The sequence below is a fragment of the Hippocampus bargibanti genome, linkage group LG03, assembly GCF_051943395.1.
Source record: "Hippocampus bargibanti isolate YZ-2025 linkage group LG03, ASM5194339v1, whole genome shotgun sequence".
Classification (NCBI taxonomy): domain Eukaryota; kingdom Metazoa; phylum Chordata; class Actinopteri; order Syngnathiformes; family Syngnathidae; genus Hippocampus; species Hippocampus bargibanti.
The window spans coordinates 14777636-14796761 of NC_142736.1; the positions used below are offsets into that span (position 1 = coordinate 14777636).

Genomic DNA, 19126 nt, shown 5'->3' on the forward strand with positions numbered 1-19126 from the left:
CCATTCTTTATCTGCTGCCAATTCCATTTAGAGTTGCAGGGAGTTGCAGCATGTCCAATTATCACTCACATTCACTCCCTGAGTAGGAACTGAACGCATGCGAGTGAGCGAGTCACTCGCTGGACTGTGATGCGTCGAAACAAATGACACCTAGCACCAATTCAGTATGAGGATCATACTGATTAGTTCGGGGAATTTATTGAACAATGTATTTATTCTTACGGATAGAGCTTATCGTGCGGATTGCTGTGTATCATTTTGACTCACCAAATCGGCTGAGAACCCATTTTCGAGCACAGTTCTCAGCAGTATGCGATCCGACTTTACACTACTGCAAACACAAATCACAAGAATACACATCTCGTTAAATGAATACCTTTTTGACAATGTCACTCAAAACTGAGAGCTGTTATTTTTGCAGACAGATTTTTTTGATGCACTCTTGTATTACTGTAGATCCCATTTTAGTCCAGATGTTTATGATGTAGTTGGGTGGTGTTTTTAATTTCCCTATGGGATACCGTAACCACCAGGAATTCCATTTCATATCTGTAATATGAAGGTATGTTTTCACACCACTAAGTTCAAACTGTCAAAATGAAAGCAACTTATAAATGGCTTGGATGAACTATGGAATGTCTCTGACAGTATTTGTTCTGATACTGCATGACTCATACAGAAAGCAAATGGTATTGGATGACAATTGAAACAAGGAGGCAGAGAGCCTCAATTTCCTATTGGACCTCAATTGAAACCTTCCATCCGTTTGCCGTTCACTGTAAAGCCGGCCAGCGGTCATCTTGAGATTCTCCCCTAGCAGGTCAATTTGCAGTTAGTGAATCCATAAGGCTTCTTTATCTTGAAAACTAAATTTACATCATGTACAGTCCTCCACTTGTGATTTCAGTAGGTCTGAACCAATCAGCGGACGGAAAAGTGCTGATGTCAGGCTTTGCAATTCTCAATGATCACATGTAATAAAAAAAATGCACACTTGTAAATATGGGTTGATGCAATATATCAATATGCCTTTCTTGATACTTGCACTATGTACAGCATTTTAAGCTCTTGTAAAGTGTATTTGAATGTGATGAAAAGCGCTTTGAAATCAAATGCATTTTTATTATGATTAATATTATTATTATTAACATAACCTTATAACAATTAATATGACACATCACAATAGAGACAGACAGTCATACAATCTTAACCACCTTTCTGCAACGTCTTTGTTGTCTGAGGCAGTTACAGATAAAATAGGAGAGGATCAAAGTGTCCTTTTACCAGTGAATCAGGGACGTCATGCTGAAAATTCAGTTGGTCAACAAGTTTGTAATCTGTGCACTTTCATACGGTACATTCTTGAGTGCAAAATTCCACTTCTCATTTGACATTCATTAGAATTCCTAAATGGACACAACTATTCAATTCCCCTGCAGATGGCTAAATTGGAACACAGTTTTTCGTTTTATTATTATTACCCTTTCTACAGAGATACAAAATGGATTTTGGTAATTTTCAGTTAATTTCAGCAATCCAATTCAGTTTGATAAGAGTAACCGGCAGTTTACGATTCCTTGAGGTACACCCGATAATTCAATCGCTATCTTGTGATGTATACAGCAATAACAGTAGGATACATTTAGTCCGCTATCAAATGATCCCACTTACTGCGGCAAAGACCTGTGGTCGAAAGAAGATGACTTGCGCTTCTCATAAAGACCAAATTAATGCGTGAAATATTCACAGGACCACAAGGGAGAGAGATGTTTGTTTTTCCTAAGGGTGAATAGAAACAGATATGGTGAAACAATTTATTTTTGTGTAATTGTTCCTTTTATGTAAGGCGCACGTCAAAAGATGTGACAGAGTTACACTTTCATGCATTCATTAGAAAAGTACAGTCAAACAATCGTGTGTTATGAAATTTACAGTTTTTCAAAAAAATCTCCTCTGTGGGGATCAATAGCATTTCATCTAAGCAAATATTCTGCAAAGCTTTATATTCCCAAATCACACTGGAGCAGATTATCTTTCCTCAATAATCACCTGGCAATGCAGAAGTGGTATATTTTTCTTCTTGCCAATTCCATCAATTTAGTAGAATTGTAAATAAAGCCTTACAAAAATCACATATTTTATTCATAAGGACCTGCAGTGTGCACAGTGTGGGCTGCAATCAGTGTGTCGCCCAGTCAGTTTCTCATCCATCAGTGTTGTTGCCGTTGACATCTTTGGCATTTGCACTCACCAACCCCTTTTTTCCACCAAGACAATTTTATCTTGTACATTATTATTATAAAATCAATTCTCTGTACTGTTCCTCTATTATTAGCAATGCCAAAAGTGGTACGGGAATAAGTGTGGTATCTAATTTAAAACAGATTCTTATCTTAAAGACAGTGTATTGTCGGTGTTCAAATACCTGACATGTTTCGGCGTCTACTTCCGCCTTCGTCAGAGTGTCACGGGTTAGTACAACTATAAGTGTGGTATGTTAGAATTTATCCATTACTGTGTGAAATCTATCTATCTATCTATCTATCTATCTATCTATCTATCTATCTATCTATCTATCTATCTATCTATCTATCTATCTATCTATCTATCTATCTATCTATCTGTCCGTCCGTCCGTCCGCCCGCCCGTCCGTCCGCCCGTCCGTCCGCCCGTCCGTCCGTCCGTCCGCCCGTCCGCCCGCCCGCCCGTCTGTATGTTGATAGGTCAATCTTTCTATCTGTATCTATCTACCTACCTATCTACCTACCTACCTATCTATCGAGCTACCTACCAACCTTCCGACACATCCATCCATTCAGTCATATCTAGACATCCATTCATCCATCCGTCCATTCACCCGTGTGCCATTCTCTAATCTATCAATTGTAAAGTGTCCTTGAGAGTTTTGAAAGGCGCTTAGAAATTAAATGGATTATTATTGTATCTTGGGAACAAACTGGTCCAGCTGTCTCAGGTTCCAAGTGAGCCTTCTCCAGATGGCATGTTACAACTCCTTTCTCAAATAGGATTCAGATCATTATCATATAAAAGGCCACTTCAGACTAGTCCAGTGTTTCGTTTTTTTTTTTTTTTTTTTTTTTTTTGTACTTAGCCATTCTGTGGGGGCGATTGTGACATTATCTTGTCGGAGAAGCAATGACCCAGGGCTGACACTGAGCTTTTCAACGGTGGACAGATTTTGCTTCAGAATGCCTTTTGCTTATTTTAAACCCCCCTGATGCCTTTGATACAAATTGGGATGATGTTTTGATTTATGATAAAATATTATTAAGTAAGTAATAATCTGTCTGCTGGCAGGAGGCTTCAATAAATAAACTTAAATAAATAAAGCTCAGGGCGGCGTGGTATTAGTGGTTAGCGGCTTCACAGTGCAGAGGTCCTGAGTTGTCCTGAGTTGTGAGTATCAGTGCGGACTACTTCAACAGTAGCCAAATGGAACTGTATAGTGCCACTTAGCAGTTTTTTTGACGACGATACTAGTGCAGCGTGTTCTACCGGAAACAAATTCCTTGTGTGTTCTACATACTTGGCAATAAAGATGATTCTGATGATTCTGATTCTGATTCTGGATTGCAACCGTTTCAGAGTGTCCCCCATCTACTGCCTGAAGACGGCTGGGAAAGCCTCCAGCACCCCCCGCAAACCTTGTGAGGATAAAGCGTTTTGGATAATGAATGAATGAATGAATGAAAAAAATAAATAAATAAAGCTTTGCTCCTACAAATGCCTCATGAGAAAGAGCGAACGATCCATCACATCAATAATCTGATCATGACATCATTCTGTGACTGTGTACAAGTCTACAAGTTTGGGAAATGTTTTGCACCTCCCAGCAATGCTCCAAAGCCCATCCCGAGTATGCGGTTGATACATGTGCTTCAATATGTTTCAAGCAGTCACCCGCACCCGAGGTTGAAAATATATCACCCAAGCAACTCATCTTTCGGTCATATTAACGAATGCTATTGGCATGGACTGGTGGGGAATAAGATGGTGCACCCTTCAGATTTCTCAAACGGCCCAAAAGAACAAGTAAAATAGTTGCACTGTATTTCAAGGCTGAGCTATTTGTTTGTTCTTCAGTCGTTCATACTTGTGGACTACTTGACACTCTTTCACCTTGCCTTCTTTTGCAGTTCAAGAGGTTATTACGCTGCTTCTTTTCTTCCTCATAAATGGAAAGTGTTTGCTCTTCAAACACAGAAGCCCGTCGTCCTTTACTGTTGATGCCCCCACCCACACCTCCACCACACTACATTGACTGCAAGGTGACACACTTGTGCTCACACTTCTCTTTGTTCGTCCACAGTTTTTCATCCTTCTTCTGGTCATCTTCTTCTTGGAAATCATGTCCATCATGCTGTTCTTCATCTACCAAGATAAGGTAAATGCTATTTTCTTTGAATTTTCTTCACCGCAAAGCAGCAGAAATGAATGTTTTCTTTCCATAACTGCACATTTGATGTGATTAGTGCATTCATTAGTGATATTCACAATATGTTCAGTTATTTTCTTTTTCTTTTTTTCAATGCATCAGCCTTACTGTGACCTAACAATGTTTCTTCAATGAACGGCTTGTTTCATAGGAAACATGTAATGAATATCCAACATCTCGCTGCTGCAAGGAAGTGGGAATAAAAGAAATAATTTGTTCCATAACATCACACGCGTTATGAAAACACCTTATTTGTATCTTGCAGCACGTCTGACAGTCAAGGCGGATGCATAATTTCAATGTGCAATCAAGTTCTTGTGTGGCTTAACAGCATGAGCAACTATAGAAAAAGAAATGGTAACAACATAACCGCTAATATGGGAAATTATAGAATGCTCCAATGACCTTGATTAAATTATGTGTCCTCATAAATTGAAGTGTAATTTATAATTGATGCACTGGAGACTGAAATGTGCTGCTGTTGCAGAATTCGAGCGGGAACAAAATCTTTGGCCATCGCATTGCCACTGTCACGCCTGATAATGAACATGCCATTAGTTTTGTCTATTCTGCACCATCTTGGCAGTCTAATTGACCGTGTGAGAAGATTGGTTGCGGAGGAAATGCCAGTGCATGTAATACCTCTGGGATGATGTACAGTATCCAAGTCTCTTATGGCACTGGTGCATAATGCCTAGAGGTTCAATGCCATAACCTGATTTTGTTTATGTGATACTGTGATGCGGAATTGATTGAAACGCAGGCAAAGGGCACCCTGGTGTTTTTTATTGAATCCAGCTATTGCACAAATAATCACTCTCGATAAAATACAAATGCACCATTTATGAGAGTGATTGTATGTGTATTTTCATTATAGACCAATTCCTCGCAGAGCTCGAGTGACTAATTTTACAGCGTCAGATATTACAATGAAATAATCAACAGTACATCACTCAGTTTCCCCCCCCCCAAAAAAAAAAATTGAAAATTGGTTCTAATCACTTTAAATTAAACAATAATTAGCACTCAAGTGGCAAATAATCAGGATACCATAATTTTTGTTGAGCCTTGAGAAGAAAAGAGCTGAAAGTCACCAAACTGCTGGTGTTGTAATCACCTGAAAGGCAGCTGTAGTTACAGTGGATGTGGGTTAGTGGTTGTCCTCTAGAGACACATAATGACCACAGCTTCTGCACTGCTTTTGAATTATGGGGGCTGTTCATAAATCACGAGCAATTCTAAACCACCAGTATTGCATTATTTATGTGTTGAGGCAAAACATGTTGTCTCCAAAGACAGCGACCAAGGCCAAGCCCGTTGTGAGATGCCTTAATGCAGAACTTTGCGAAATAAAAAATGTGTTGTTGTACTTTGACCATTCTGCTATGGACCAGCATAGACCTTATAGCTCTTTAGAGGGCTAGTTGGTCTAACACTGGCTCATAAGCTCTACATTTTCTTTTCTTATTGCATTGATGATTCCCAATGAGTCTTCTTGAAATGGTTATTTTTTTTCCTCTGGTATTACAATCTGTCTTCAGCTTCATTGTACGAATGGCATAAAAACATTCTTATCACAAGGCTGGAAATGAGTATTAAGTGAATGTTTCTCCATATGCACTTACACTTCAAATTCGGCATCACACAAAAGTAGAATGTTTAAAAATGTTCAAAGGAGACTGAAGTTTAATGGACAATCTTTTCTTGCATTACTTTAAACCAAATAATATTTTTAAACATCCAACAAAGTTAATTTTGCCTTATCATACCCAACAAGGTCGCCGAAGCCTGAAGCAACATTTTATTTGGAAGCCACCCATTTCCTGCCCATTCCACATGTATCAAAGGTTTAATTAACAGTAAAAAGTTCAAAGTGTTGGCGTAAAAATGGGCACATCATTATGGTGTCGGAAGAAGTCTTACTTTGCATCGAGTTTGGAACTGTAATTCCCATCAATGCACGTTGCGCTGCACGGAGCAGCTGTACCCACGGTTCACTTGATAATTTGAGAATTGAAAGTCGAATGCACTTGATATAAAAACATAGGTATCCCCGTTTTAGTGCAGGGACAGGTCTATTTTTACATTGTTGTAGTCTTTTTAACCATACTTAACACTACTCAGTAAAATGAGTTCAAATGCACTCTTTTTCCTCATTCATAGACAACCCCACTAAATGTTTATAAAGTGCAAAGCATTTCCTTATATGGCCAGTATAGTTTACTCAAGAACACTTTGCTGCTGTGAAATGTAAATTTCTCCACTGCGAGACTAATAAAGGCATATCCAATCCAATCCAACGCCCCTCTACCCCCGTAAACTAGCAAACAAACATGGTGGGGCGGGGCTGACATTTTTTTCTTCATTCGTCAACAAAACAAGGGTGTCCGTCAGCGACAGACTGAGAGGTCCATCTGTACTTGACTGGATTAGTGACGATTGCACTGACGGACGAAAGCCCACTTCTGTCAGTGCTTGGTCTGTCATACGTTTTTCATAATTTATCAGCAAAACGGAGACATTTGTCAGTAATGAACTGATGGACATTCTGTATGTACTGATGGAAAGTTAGCAAAGTCTTGCCTAAGTATCTCTGAATTAATTTTGAACTCATCAAATGTTGCCGTGTGAATTAAAACCAATTTTAGAGTTGGGTGCTCTATAGCGATCTTCTCAACTTTGGTCTGAAATATCAGACACTGTGTCATTGTCAAAACACAGAACCTTTGTGTTCTTTGTGTTACATCCAGTAGCTCTTTCTCGCTTTGGTGCCTTATTAACGGTTTTTGGTCCAGTTGCTGATCTCATTGAAAATGTCCACTTTCATACCCACTGCTGCTGTGACTTACCGAGGCTTACTGGTCAGGCTGCCTGTTATTTGCTTTCGATGTGTGCAAGATGGCTTCCTTTTTTTTTACCGGCATCCGAGTCCAAGACTGATGCTTTCGTGGTGTTCCTGCAAGCTAGGGCATAATTGCACGGGATTCTTCATCTATTTGTTAACAGTCAGATCTGGCTGTTGAGGGAGAACTCCTCACTTTTGGCTTCACTGCCAGCAAAAAAAAAGAAAGGGTCTGCTATTCTAGCTGTCACATGAAACAGGTAATTTCGATGCTAATGTAAACCACTCCAAACTTAGTTTTCAACGGTGTACATCTTCTGCATTACAACTTCTAACATGCTTTTATGTTGATATTGCGTATCTAAGTTTGCATGTCGTGCGTGATTGATTAGCATGTCCGCCTCACAATGGAGAGATGCAGGGTTTGATTCAGGGTTCCTGGGTGGAGTGCATTACGGTGTGCTTCAGGTCCTCCAAGTTCACCCCACATTCCAAAAACATGAATGGCAGGTGATTCAATGAAAAGATACTTTTCATCGATGCACCACTCCTGTACGACTGAGAGCTTACGCAGGAGTATGGCAGGTGAATGTTCCTGGGTATGATTGTGAGCACGGGTGGTTTATCGTCTGCGATTGGCTGGCAACCAGCTCAGGGTGACTCCCACCTACTGTTCAAAGACAGTTGGGATAGGCTCCAGCCTGCCTGTGACTCTCATGAAGATAAGCGGATTAGAAAATGGATGGATAGATGGTTTGTGTGTCTGTACCAGCTTCTGAACCTCTGGTTTTCTATTACACAGTATTTTCATATCAAAGCGCCAGAGATGCTGCTGTCATCTATGTGCAAACAGAGATTCCCAGGAGTTTTCAAGCAATTTACAGGGGAATCCAAATGGCCTGGATGTCAGATTTAGAGTAGAATCTTGCATTTGTCACCATGTTGTGTCAAACGAAGCTGCCATCCAATCACATTCTAAGCGTCTCTCGCTGGCCTGGGGTGAATCAATTCAGGGATTCGCTGAATCAATATTCAATTGTGGCGGAGGAAGTTGCTGAATCCATATTGAAATGCAACTGGAAATATTGCAATGATGTGATGAAGCCATATTTTTCCCACCTAACGTATATTATTCTTTTATGTGAGGAAACATCGTTGACATTTTCATGAATTGCAGCCCCTGTGAAATATTTAACCAAGCATACGTAGGACCACATTCATTACAATACAAATATAATATCTTTTTCTGACCTAACCGAGATTTGATCATGTTATCACACAGCCGTTAGTGCTCTGATCCTAATCTATCTGTGATCATCAGTCTCTCTTGCTCCATCACCATGGTAACTCTTGAAAAGCAGCCAAACCATTGGCATGGATTTAAAGCCATGTGGTGAGCCTTACATATGTCATTTCCTTAAAAATCAATCAATCAATCAATCAATCAATCAATCAATCAATCAATCAATCAATCAATCAATCAAGCAAGCAAGCAAGCAAGCGAGCGAGCGATCGATCGATTGATTAATCAATCAATCGATTAATCAATCAGATCGATCAATCAATCAATCAATCAGGTGTGTGGCAGAAGGTGCATGTTGGTCATGTACGTTTGAGGAATTGGGGATCATCACACTCAATGGCCCGCTTTATTACGTCTGCTTTAGGCTTGATAAAATACTTCATGACGCAGCTGGAAGCGACATCAAACGGCTCAGAGATCTTCCTCACAACCATTTGTTTCACTCTGCTGGCTCCTTAGGGTGATGGAATATCCTGTGAGGTTAACATCAGTGGAAACAGTGTGCCATAGTAGTGTCAGAGCAAATCGAAGAAGGCTGACTCAGTAGTGCACGATTGAAAATTTGATGGATGTGAGTTTTATTCAATATCAGTGGTTTTACTCTCAAATTTACTCAAATTTACAGTCTTCATCCCCTTCGACTGCAGGACTTTTTTTTACCTGACTGAGGATACCTCTGTCACCCGTCAGTTAGATTCTTTGTATTAATGTAGCTGTGAAATTGAGGAAATTAAGAATATCAAAAGAGAACCTGGACAAAAAGGAGACAGGAAGAAACTGGGATCTTACCAGAAGAGTTCGATGTTCCACACTGGGCAGCTACATTAACTCATTCACTGCCATATATTCGGGAATTGAAAATACAGTGATACCTCGGTTCTCGACCATAATTCGTTCCAGGACCCTGTTTGCAAAGCAAATTTTTCGAACACCGAAACCATCTCTTTGCTCATGCCACTTGCGAGCTGACAGCGGGCGGGGCGGCCCTGCCTCTCCCGGCCGTTCTCCACCTGCTGTCAATTCTCTAATCACGGACACGGGGCATTTATACGGTTCACGATCACCTCGCCAATGCTGGATGATTGACTCAACTCGCCACCGTACCTGGACTCTTCCTTCGATACGCGAGTGTATCCGGTCCGAGGTATTTTCCCTGCGTCCCGTAAATTTAGGTCATCTTCCGGGATTGCGTAATTTTGCACCCTCGTGTGCCATTTGTTTTTTGCCGTAGTAAGGGGGTCGGTTCACCCCCTGCCTTCTTACTCGCTGTGTTTTCTGTTATTTGTGAATAAACATCCTGCTTGGGTAGTATACGTCTCTGCCGCCTGCTTTGGGATGCCAAACATTCCACTACGTTCCGACGAGTCAGCTGCCGTCACTCTCGCTCGGAACGTGACAGCTACGGATGACTCGGCTACAGGATGTTCTTTTCTCTTAAAATATCTATCCAATGACACTTGCTCTCACTCCCACAGCCACATCACTAGATTTCACAGCCTCCTTATTCTTTAATATCGTACTGGTCGTAGATTTCGCCATGCTGTATTCCCTAGCCAGATCAGACACTCGCACACCTCCTTCATATCCTAAAACTTTTCGTTTTAGCCCCTATTATATATATGTGATATTAAACGCTAGAGCAAAACGCAGCACGTCCGCAAGCGACAACAGTTGGTCACGGAGAGAGCGATACACCCGTACGCCACTCAGCACCCCACCCTCGCGTACGCACTCACACGCCGTATTGGCGTTCGGTTCTCGAATCAAGAATATCTTGAATATTTTGTTCGAACTCCGATTTGTTTGAACTGTGAGGCGTTCGAGAACCGAGGTACCACTGTATGACGAAAAGCACCATTCCCGAATTTGTTGAGGTTTTGTTTTCTTCTTGTTTAGGTGTTGATAAAACACTGGCCATGGGCTCTGGCAATGTTTTTTCCTTTCCACAAATGGGGAGCATTTCCCTTTTTTCCATGTCAGCACTTTGGTCCAGCTTCAGCTGTTGTTAAAGCGTTATATCAACCAATATGTAAGTTTTGCAATGTTTTTTGGACAGCCACCCTCATTAAAAGCTCATGTAATTCCAGACCTACATGATTTAGGAATTAACTGTTTTTTTTCTGATGAAAGAAGAGAGGCTAAGGTTTCTTACGCTGCATTGAATGTTTATGTAGTCCTAAAATTCAATATTCTGTGGGTCCTGGAATTCTTGTGACAATGCCAATAACCTTGGCAAAGGAGTGGATACATTTTTGCACGACTGTTGTGAGTTAAATACCCAAGATATTTGTAAAGTAATCATATTTTTAGGTGAGAAAGAAAATGAAACAGTTTTCCTATAAGTTAAAGTGAATGATGCCCATTGTTATTTTTACCGACCGTATCCATACTGTAAAATAACATATGGCCAAAAAGCCAAGTATCCTTCCAATTATTTCTTTATTGGTTGCCCAGGAGTCTATCCTAGCTGACAAAGGGTGAAAGATTTGCAGCCATCAGAGGCCTAACACATTGACATGGCAACCATTCACACCCACAGTGACACACTATTTAAAGCCTCCAATTAACCTTACTTTGATTCTGTTGGTCTGTGGGAGGAAACTGTCACCCAAATAGAACCCAGACATACAGAGGACAAGAAATTGTCACGGTTTTGCGAGGTGGTGATGGCGGGTTCGGATCCCAAAAAGCAGGCAGGAGGGAGCAGGAGGTTGTTTGACACATTGTATTAAAATAAAAGTCAGCAGAAACAAAATGTAAAACATCAAAATGATCTGAATGGAAAAAATACAAAGTAGCAAAAGAAAACCAAGTGTAAAAGTCCGCCAAGGTTAAACAAACACGTACACAATGCATGCTGCAACCAAGCAGCAAACAAACAATGAATCGGCACCGGATGATCGTGCCCGGTGTCCTTTTAAGTGTCATTGATTATAACGACCAGCACCTGCGAGGCTGCCGGCAGGGCTGACGTCGCTACCCGCTGGTCGCCAATCTGATCGGGAGGTGCAGGTGCAGGCGGGGCCGACGGCGCCCCCCGTTGGTCGCCAACCAGATCATGACAGTACCCCCCCCTTCAAGGGGCTGCTTCCAGAAGTCCCAACAGTCTCCCAAAAGGTCCACTCGCCAGGGAACGGTCGGTGGAGAGGGCAACCGCTGCCTCTCCAGCATACGACGGGCGGCGGCCTGATGGGAACGGGACTCGGCCTGGGGTGGACGAAGACGCGGCGCGGATCGTCGTGGGCGTGAGTGCGATCCCTCTCGCACGTTCACGCGACGGCGCATGGCTCTGCGTGGACGTCGAACTGCCAGGCAAAGAATGGCACCCCGTACGGCCGTATGGGAACAGGTCTCGGCCGGACGCCGACGTGGGCGTGAACTGCCCGGCTCCGGGGGAACGAGACCAGTCCAGAGCCGCTCCGGGATCCAGCGGTGAGTGGGGTCTCGGACTGACGTTGACGCGGACGTTGCACGGCTCGTCGTGGATGAGACTCAATTCGTCATGCACGACGACAGCGTGGCTGGACGTGGGCGTGCAATGCCAGTCACCCAGTGTCACCCTGGACGGCCACCTGGAAGGAGGTCTCGGCCAGACGTTTACGTGGACGTTGCGGCTCGTCGAGTGACGCAATTCAAACGCGCCGATGCTTGCGCTAACGTGGACGTAGCATTGCCAGGCACAGGGTGGAAATGAGACGGGTCCGATGTACCTGCGGGATCCGATGGTTGGCCGATTCATTCTGTCACGGTTTTGCGAGGTGGTGATGGCGGGTTCGGATCCCAAAAAGCAGGCAGGAGGGAGCAGGAGGTTGTTTGACACATTGTATTAAAATAAAAGTCAGCAGGAACAAAATGTAAAACATCAAAATGATCTGAATGGAAAAAATACAAAGTAGCAAAAGAAAACCAAGTGTAAAAGTCCGCCAAGGTTAAACAAACACGTACACAATGCATGCTGCAACCAAGCAGCAAACAAACAATGAATCGGCACCGGATGATCGTGCCCGGTGTTCTTTTAAGTGTGATTGATTATAACGACCAGCACCTGCGAGGCTGCCGGCAGGGCTGACGTCGCTACCCGCTGGTCGCCAATCTGATCGGGACGACCAGCACCTGTGCAGGTGCAGGCGGGGCCGACGGCGCCCCCCGTTGGTCGCCAACCAGATCATGACAGAAATACGTTCGCACACACACGTATACACAAAAAATGAAGCCCATTTACCACCAAAAACGGTTTCCAATAATACCTCAAAAAACATTTCGCCTTTGTGAATAAAGCTTTTTTCCCCTTGTTGACGCTGCAGTAATGAACATTTCACATTTGAGTTTATTCAGTCATGAAAGTGCCTGTGGTGATTTTTAAGGTTCCCAACAAAGCACAATGAGGGGAAGATGGAAACCAATTGAAAGCGCTGACGCAGAACTGATCAATATAAGAACGCGATCACAGCATGTGCTGTGGCTCAGAGAAGTTACACTGTAGCCAGTTCCTGTATGCCAGTGATGTAAAACTAGTTATAAATTTATATTAGAAACACACTCTCAGCTGATTTCCATTCGTCTTCTCCCAAAAGGCCAGTGGAGAGGGTAACACAGAGACACCATTTTAGCAGTGACTCTGTCGTCCCAATACTGGTGCAGTCCACATCCTCACCTCTGCATGACATTAGCCGTGAGGTCAGTGCTGACATGAGCTGTTTCCTCAGAACACGCCTTTACCAGGATGTGTCATAGCAAGGCTGTAGGGTTTGATTTGCAGTCTGTGCGCTTTGGGACAAGTCAAGGTGAGGTAATGCTGCAGTAAAAAGCAAGCGTTCAGGAGTGATGCCCATGTAGGTTACAAGAAATGAAACCGTAGTTCGATGCTCCAAGGGGTCCTTTATGTGCTTCTTCATATCAGTGAAGACCGCCCAGTTCAGCGAAGTGGAAATAATAATTTGTAAATGTAAGTACGACATGGTGTGTACCGTATTAGGTTTCTGTTATACCTTCTTACTAATGAATCTTTCACTGTTTGCAAAGTGGTGTTGGTGTATTTGACAAATTGTATTAAATAAAGTCAGCAGGAACAAAAGCTGAAACAAAGTCATCAGAACAAAAGGTCCAAAGTAGCAAACAAACCTATGGGTAAAACATGACAAGACGAAACAAACCTGACAAGGTGAAAGAAACAATGACCCGACTCTGAATGGTCATGCTTGAGTCCTTTTAAATTGCCACTTATTAAAATGACCAGCACCTGTGCAGCTGCAGGCAGGGCCCTATAGTGCCACCTGTTGGTCGCAAACCGAAACGTTACAGTTATGCAATTATAAGGCGTGTTTAATTGTCTTTTAAATAATGACAGTTGTCTTTGTAGAAGAAGCAGCACACTAGATGTATGCTCACAGCAGTCATATAAAATGAACGCCACGCCATACGCGCATAAAAATCCAAATGCATGAATCTGTGACACGCATCGATCCAAGCAGATACATTTCATAAATCTCAATCAATGCAGAATAGTTGGTGTACCAGACAACAGAACTCTCTACCAGTGTCTCGATATAAACAGGCAAATTTATAAAAACTGGGCTTGTCAATGCGAATAATCCTGCTGCATTATGAAGCCATAAATCATAAATGATAAAAAAAGAATCACTAAACTAAATGCAAGCTTTAGAGGCTTGTAAACAAAGTCAACGACTGAAAAAGTATGATCAACAAAAGGTTCCGTGATTCCGAGTGTGTCGGCCTCCACTGTGCAAGGCTCTATCTGCTAGTTAAAGCAGCGTCAATTTGTGATTGGGAGGGTTTAAACTTAAAAACAAGATCCTCCCCAGCACTTCCGTTGTTAAAATATTTCAGGGCATTTCCACCACCGTTAGTCGATCGTGTTGAGTGCGCTTCTTGAAATGGCATAAATTTGTCATTGACTGGGCGTTGCCCGCAGGCATTCTGTGCTTCTCATCACTTTGCGACTGCATGTGAATTTCTGACAACCTTTATGCTCACACTTCCAATTATAATCAAGTCTGTGTTAATTGTTCATCTGAGAAATGATTTATTTTCTCATTTCCGGTAATAACTACAGATGGGCACTTTAGTGTATTTAACCGACCCATCCTTCAGTCCGAGAATTGGGCACCATTTTGTCATTCTCTGTCCTTATTCATCCGACCTCAGCCTTTTAAACCGCTTCCATCATTACAATTCACTGGTGTATCCCCCACCTCCACCCCACAGGTCCCATCTGTTACAATGGTAATGAAAATATTATCTTCTCATTGAAATGACAAAGAATGCAGCATATGTGTTAAAAATGTAAATACATATAAAATGACATACTTAAATTTTCCAGTAATTTATGTCAGAATGATGTCACATAGCATTCAGAATTCCTATACAGTACAGGCTGAAAGGCCGCAACAGGTAGGCAAGTGAACTCGTTGGTTTTATTCCATACAATGCAAATAGTTTGAAATGTTTCTTACTCCGAGAGAAGATGTCTCATGGTGGAATTTGTTGACAAGCGTTGCTCCTCCTGAGTAGCAGTTTGGGGGTTTGATCCGGTCTCATGTTAATAACTGATGACACGAAACCCATCTCTAGGCCAAACATGTAGAATTATTTGGTGAGGAGAGGGAAAAAAGAACACACATTCATTAGTGGACAGAGTGCTCATTCTATGCGCCCCATATCTGTAAAGCTTCAAACAGCCCACCCGTGAGACCAGCTAAGTTCCATTTCAAGCGTGATGCTCCCTCTTTCCACATCATTACTGTTGCAGCAACAGACGTCAGACCACTGGGCCTTGTAAAGATATCACGCGCCTGCAACTCCGAATAATTTCCAGCTTGAATAATTTTCATTTCTCATAGAATGGCAAATGAAATTGGACAAACACCGCTGGCTATTCACGTCCGTAAAGTTTAAGCATATCAAGGAAGTGTTGGTATGAGAGAAAACAAGATATTTATTTGTAGAAACGTGCATAAATAGGATAAGTGCGCAGTAGCAGTTGGATAGCTGCAGAAAACAATGTTTCAGTATTAGTTTGAATTGATGGCAAAAAGTGAAAAGTTCATCTTATATGTTGCACATTTTTTACAATATTTAAGTTTGTACGAAGCCCCAAACGTCACATGGATAAATACATGAATTTATATATTTGGGCTTCCAAGGCATCTGCACTTTCATCCAATCAATTGCCTCACTTTTTCTAAACATTTTCTGAGATTAATTTGTCAAAAATATATTTTTTAAATCCGAAATGTCATGTTTGTTGTGCTTCTGCTCTCCAAATGTTCATGCTCCTTCAGGATATCACAAAGAGCTCAGTTGTATGTATGATGGGTGTTCTTGCCTTACAAGTACCTTCAGGGAACTGTGTGGAAAACCTGATTAGATAACAGATTGGGGAGAACTGGCAAAGGTGCAGGATTTTTTTTGCTGTCTTTTCATGATGCATGGATTTAATTAAGCAGTTAAGAGGTGAAAGTCGTGCACTTGAAATCCAACAAGGTTTTGAGGCAAAGGATGAAAAATGATTTCTAACCTTGTGCTCTCAAATGTTAGCCAAGGGTGAACAACTGCAATATTACAAGATCATTCAAGTATTGTCTGGGCTGCCGCGACAATAACAGCAGGGGACTACAGAAAATACAGAAAGTTAAAACCGAAAGGATCTTATATAAAATAACCAACACCAGGGTTCAGTACAGTGGTGACGTTGTTCGCACATGCACCTCAATTCTGGGAGCTTCAGGGTTCAGTTTTCATCTTAGGTGTGAAAAGTTAGCCTGCTTACGGCAAGGTTGTCTGATTTTGTCCAATAACTCTTGTTTATGCCCACATTCCAAAAACATTGTACATCATTGGTATATGTGGACTTGTGTGAATGGGCATGCGAACAGTTGTTTCTATGTGTTTTGTGTGTATGTTAAAATGTGACACTTTCTTTCTTTTTTTTCTTTATTTACATTTGTGGTTGTTATTGAAATATATGAAAATTGAGGCAATTTTCTGTAAATATTTTTTTTCAATAAGGATTCACACGTTACACGTATACATTAACTCATTTACTGCCAGGCGATGTGCAAAGATGTGCCCACTCGAGTGTTAAGGTTCTTGTCATTTTCACTCAAATTCCAGGACCGACAGAATATTGAGGTTTAGGACTACATCAACATTCAATGGAGTGTAAGAATTCCTAGACTCTCTTCTTTCATCAGAAAAAAAAGTGAATTCCTAAGTTATATGGGTCCGGAGTAAAATGAGGTGCAAGTGGGAGGTCTGACCAGCGCTTTATCGGTACCCCCCCTCAAGACAAAACAAACCCCGAACATTGGAATGGCAGTGAATGAGTTAAAGTATCTGTGCAGAGGTTACGAAGTGCATGTGTTGTTTTTATTTTAAGACATATAATGCATATGAATGCATAATATCAGAAGAAGAGGTAGGACAGGTAAGCTTTGTTGAATGATGAGATTCTTTCAGTTTCTTTGGTTCTTTTTTTTTTTTTCTTTTGTTTTGTATTTTGTAATGCGTCGATATGCTCAATAATTCAGTCAATCAATCCAATGAAGGAAATCCAGGCTACGCCGCCTTGATTCCGCTCCTTCACTTCCCTCATCCCCCTTACACCATTGATTGTCTCCTTTAATGGCCAGCAAGCATGACTTAATTAGAAACAGTGAATGGAAATGTGCAGTCATTGTAAATCATTTGGCCCAGCTAATGACTTCAATGAGTTGTTTAACAGTAGACATTTACGTGCATTATTATCATGCACCAGAAGCAAATTAGAAGTCGGGCCTTTATTTTAGACCCTGGTCATTTCCCGAGGAGCTCTACGGACTTTAAATCCTGCTTTAAAAAGGTTTGTACTTGAGTTTAGTGAAGCTGTAGAAGTTCACCAGTATTGACTGATCTGTCCTGAGGCAAGAGTAGATACTATAATGTGCATTGTCTTCTGGAGTGGCTTCCACCTATTTGAAATGTACGGCAACACCTCTCGTGATTTACACCCACACCCTAAGCTGGGGGAAAAAAGTGCAGTGCAGTCAAATGAAATGCCCTTGAAAAGTTTGAATTGGACTGCAAATGGGCTTGTAGTCAAGGGGAGGTTATCTGGGCCAATGATATAATTAAAGTAGATTCACAGAACGCAGGTCTTACCAAATGGTTATTCATCAAAGACTTCTACATGTCAAAATAGCAATGCGAGCCATAAACCAATCGCGTTCAAATCTTTCTTGATCCTTTGAAGAAGAGGGAACATTGTTGTTGTATTTTTATGCAGTCTGGCATATTGTAACAAAGTAACGTTTTGCTCACGGGTGCCCTTATCTGCCTCTCTCCTGTCTGCCTACTTCGTTGATGCCTTGGAATGGCTCGCCGGCCTTTGCAGTGAGCTTCTAAAGTGAGGCATTTATCTCATCATTTTGTACACTCCTTTTATGTGTGGGAGTATGTTCTATTGCGTAGGCTGTCCTCTGTTACATACAGCACCATTTCGGTGCACAGCAAATGCTTTGAGGAAGCTGTAAATGTGTTGTTTTAATTTTGTCCTCCATTCTTACATTGCCTTTACAGTACCGGTATATGATTTCCATGTACAGCAACAAAGTGCAACAAGATATGCTTTAGAGTAAGAGTGTCAGATTTGTCTGAATTTAAATATCTTTTTATGAGGTAATTATCTTTGGGAGAGAATGTAATTTTGACATGTTCAAGTGCCTTGAATTTGCCAAAACATTTGTCGCTGTCTCCCCCTCTGCCTCTGCAGATGTTCATCCGCCCCGGCAAAATAAATGCTTTCACCGCCTTGTATGTGGCTTGCAGCGCCAACGTTCTGTCGTCTCCATCGCTTTCTCAAAGCCAACGTCTTTGTGTCGGTCCTCACATCGCCATATATGTCTCATCTCATCTCGCTTCACTGCTTGTAGTCTTACCGCGTGAATAATTGATGCGCCATCTTGGACTCGTCTGGTGTAGTTAAAAGAGAAATGAAGTCCCGGGGACAACGTCAATACAAAGCTAAAAGTGAAACTGCGGCTGTTGCTTGCCTGGCTGACTGTCACAGGAGTCGCTCTTTCCTAATGACCCACTTTAGAAGCATCTTTCTTTTGTCATTTGCACAACATCAAACTTTTGCAGTCGATTTGAATCTCATGTCACAGCTGCTTGGGCTAGATTCTTGCATCACATGCCGCCTGCCACGAGCTGCTGTTGTGATGTCAGGAAGGAACATTTAGCTGGGCTCTATTTAGAAACCAGAACAATTGCTCTTTAAGGTTGCACGCAATTAGATTTTGCATCATCCTTTCATTCAGAATTCTCTTTTAACTCCGTCTTTCCGAGCGTTTGAGCCAAATGATGTTTAATTCATGTTTTGCACGGTTACACATTTTCTGGATTTTTAATACAATCTGATAAGCATAGGCCATTGTTTTGAGTGCATGGTCACACTCACTGTGTGACATCGATTCAAATCCAATAGTATTATTCTTATTTTTAATTGGGTCATCACACAGCACAAATT

At 41.7% G+C, this 19126-nt stretch overlaps 1 protein-coding gene across 3 annotated transcripts in view; it reads left to right on the forward strand.

Annotated features, from left to right (window-relative positions):
- tspan4a (tetraspanin 4a) overlaps positions 1-19126 on the forward strand; it is a 112857-nt gene that overhangs the window by 77234 nt on the left and 16497 nt on the right. For all 3 annotated transcript variants that reach the window (XM_088992150.1, XM_088992149.1, XM_088992151.1), the window contains one exon: positions 4331-4405. In XM_088992150.1, the coding sequence (XP_088848276.1) occupies positions 4331-4405 (75 nt within the window). The remainder of the gene's footprint in view (positions 1-4330; positions 4406-19126) is intronic.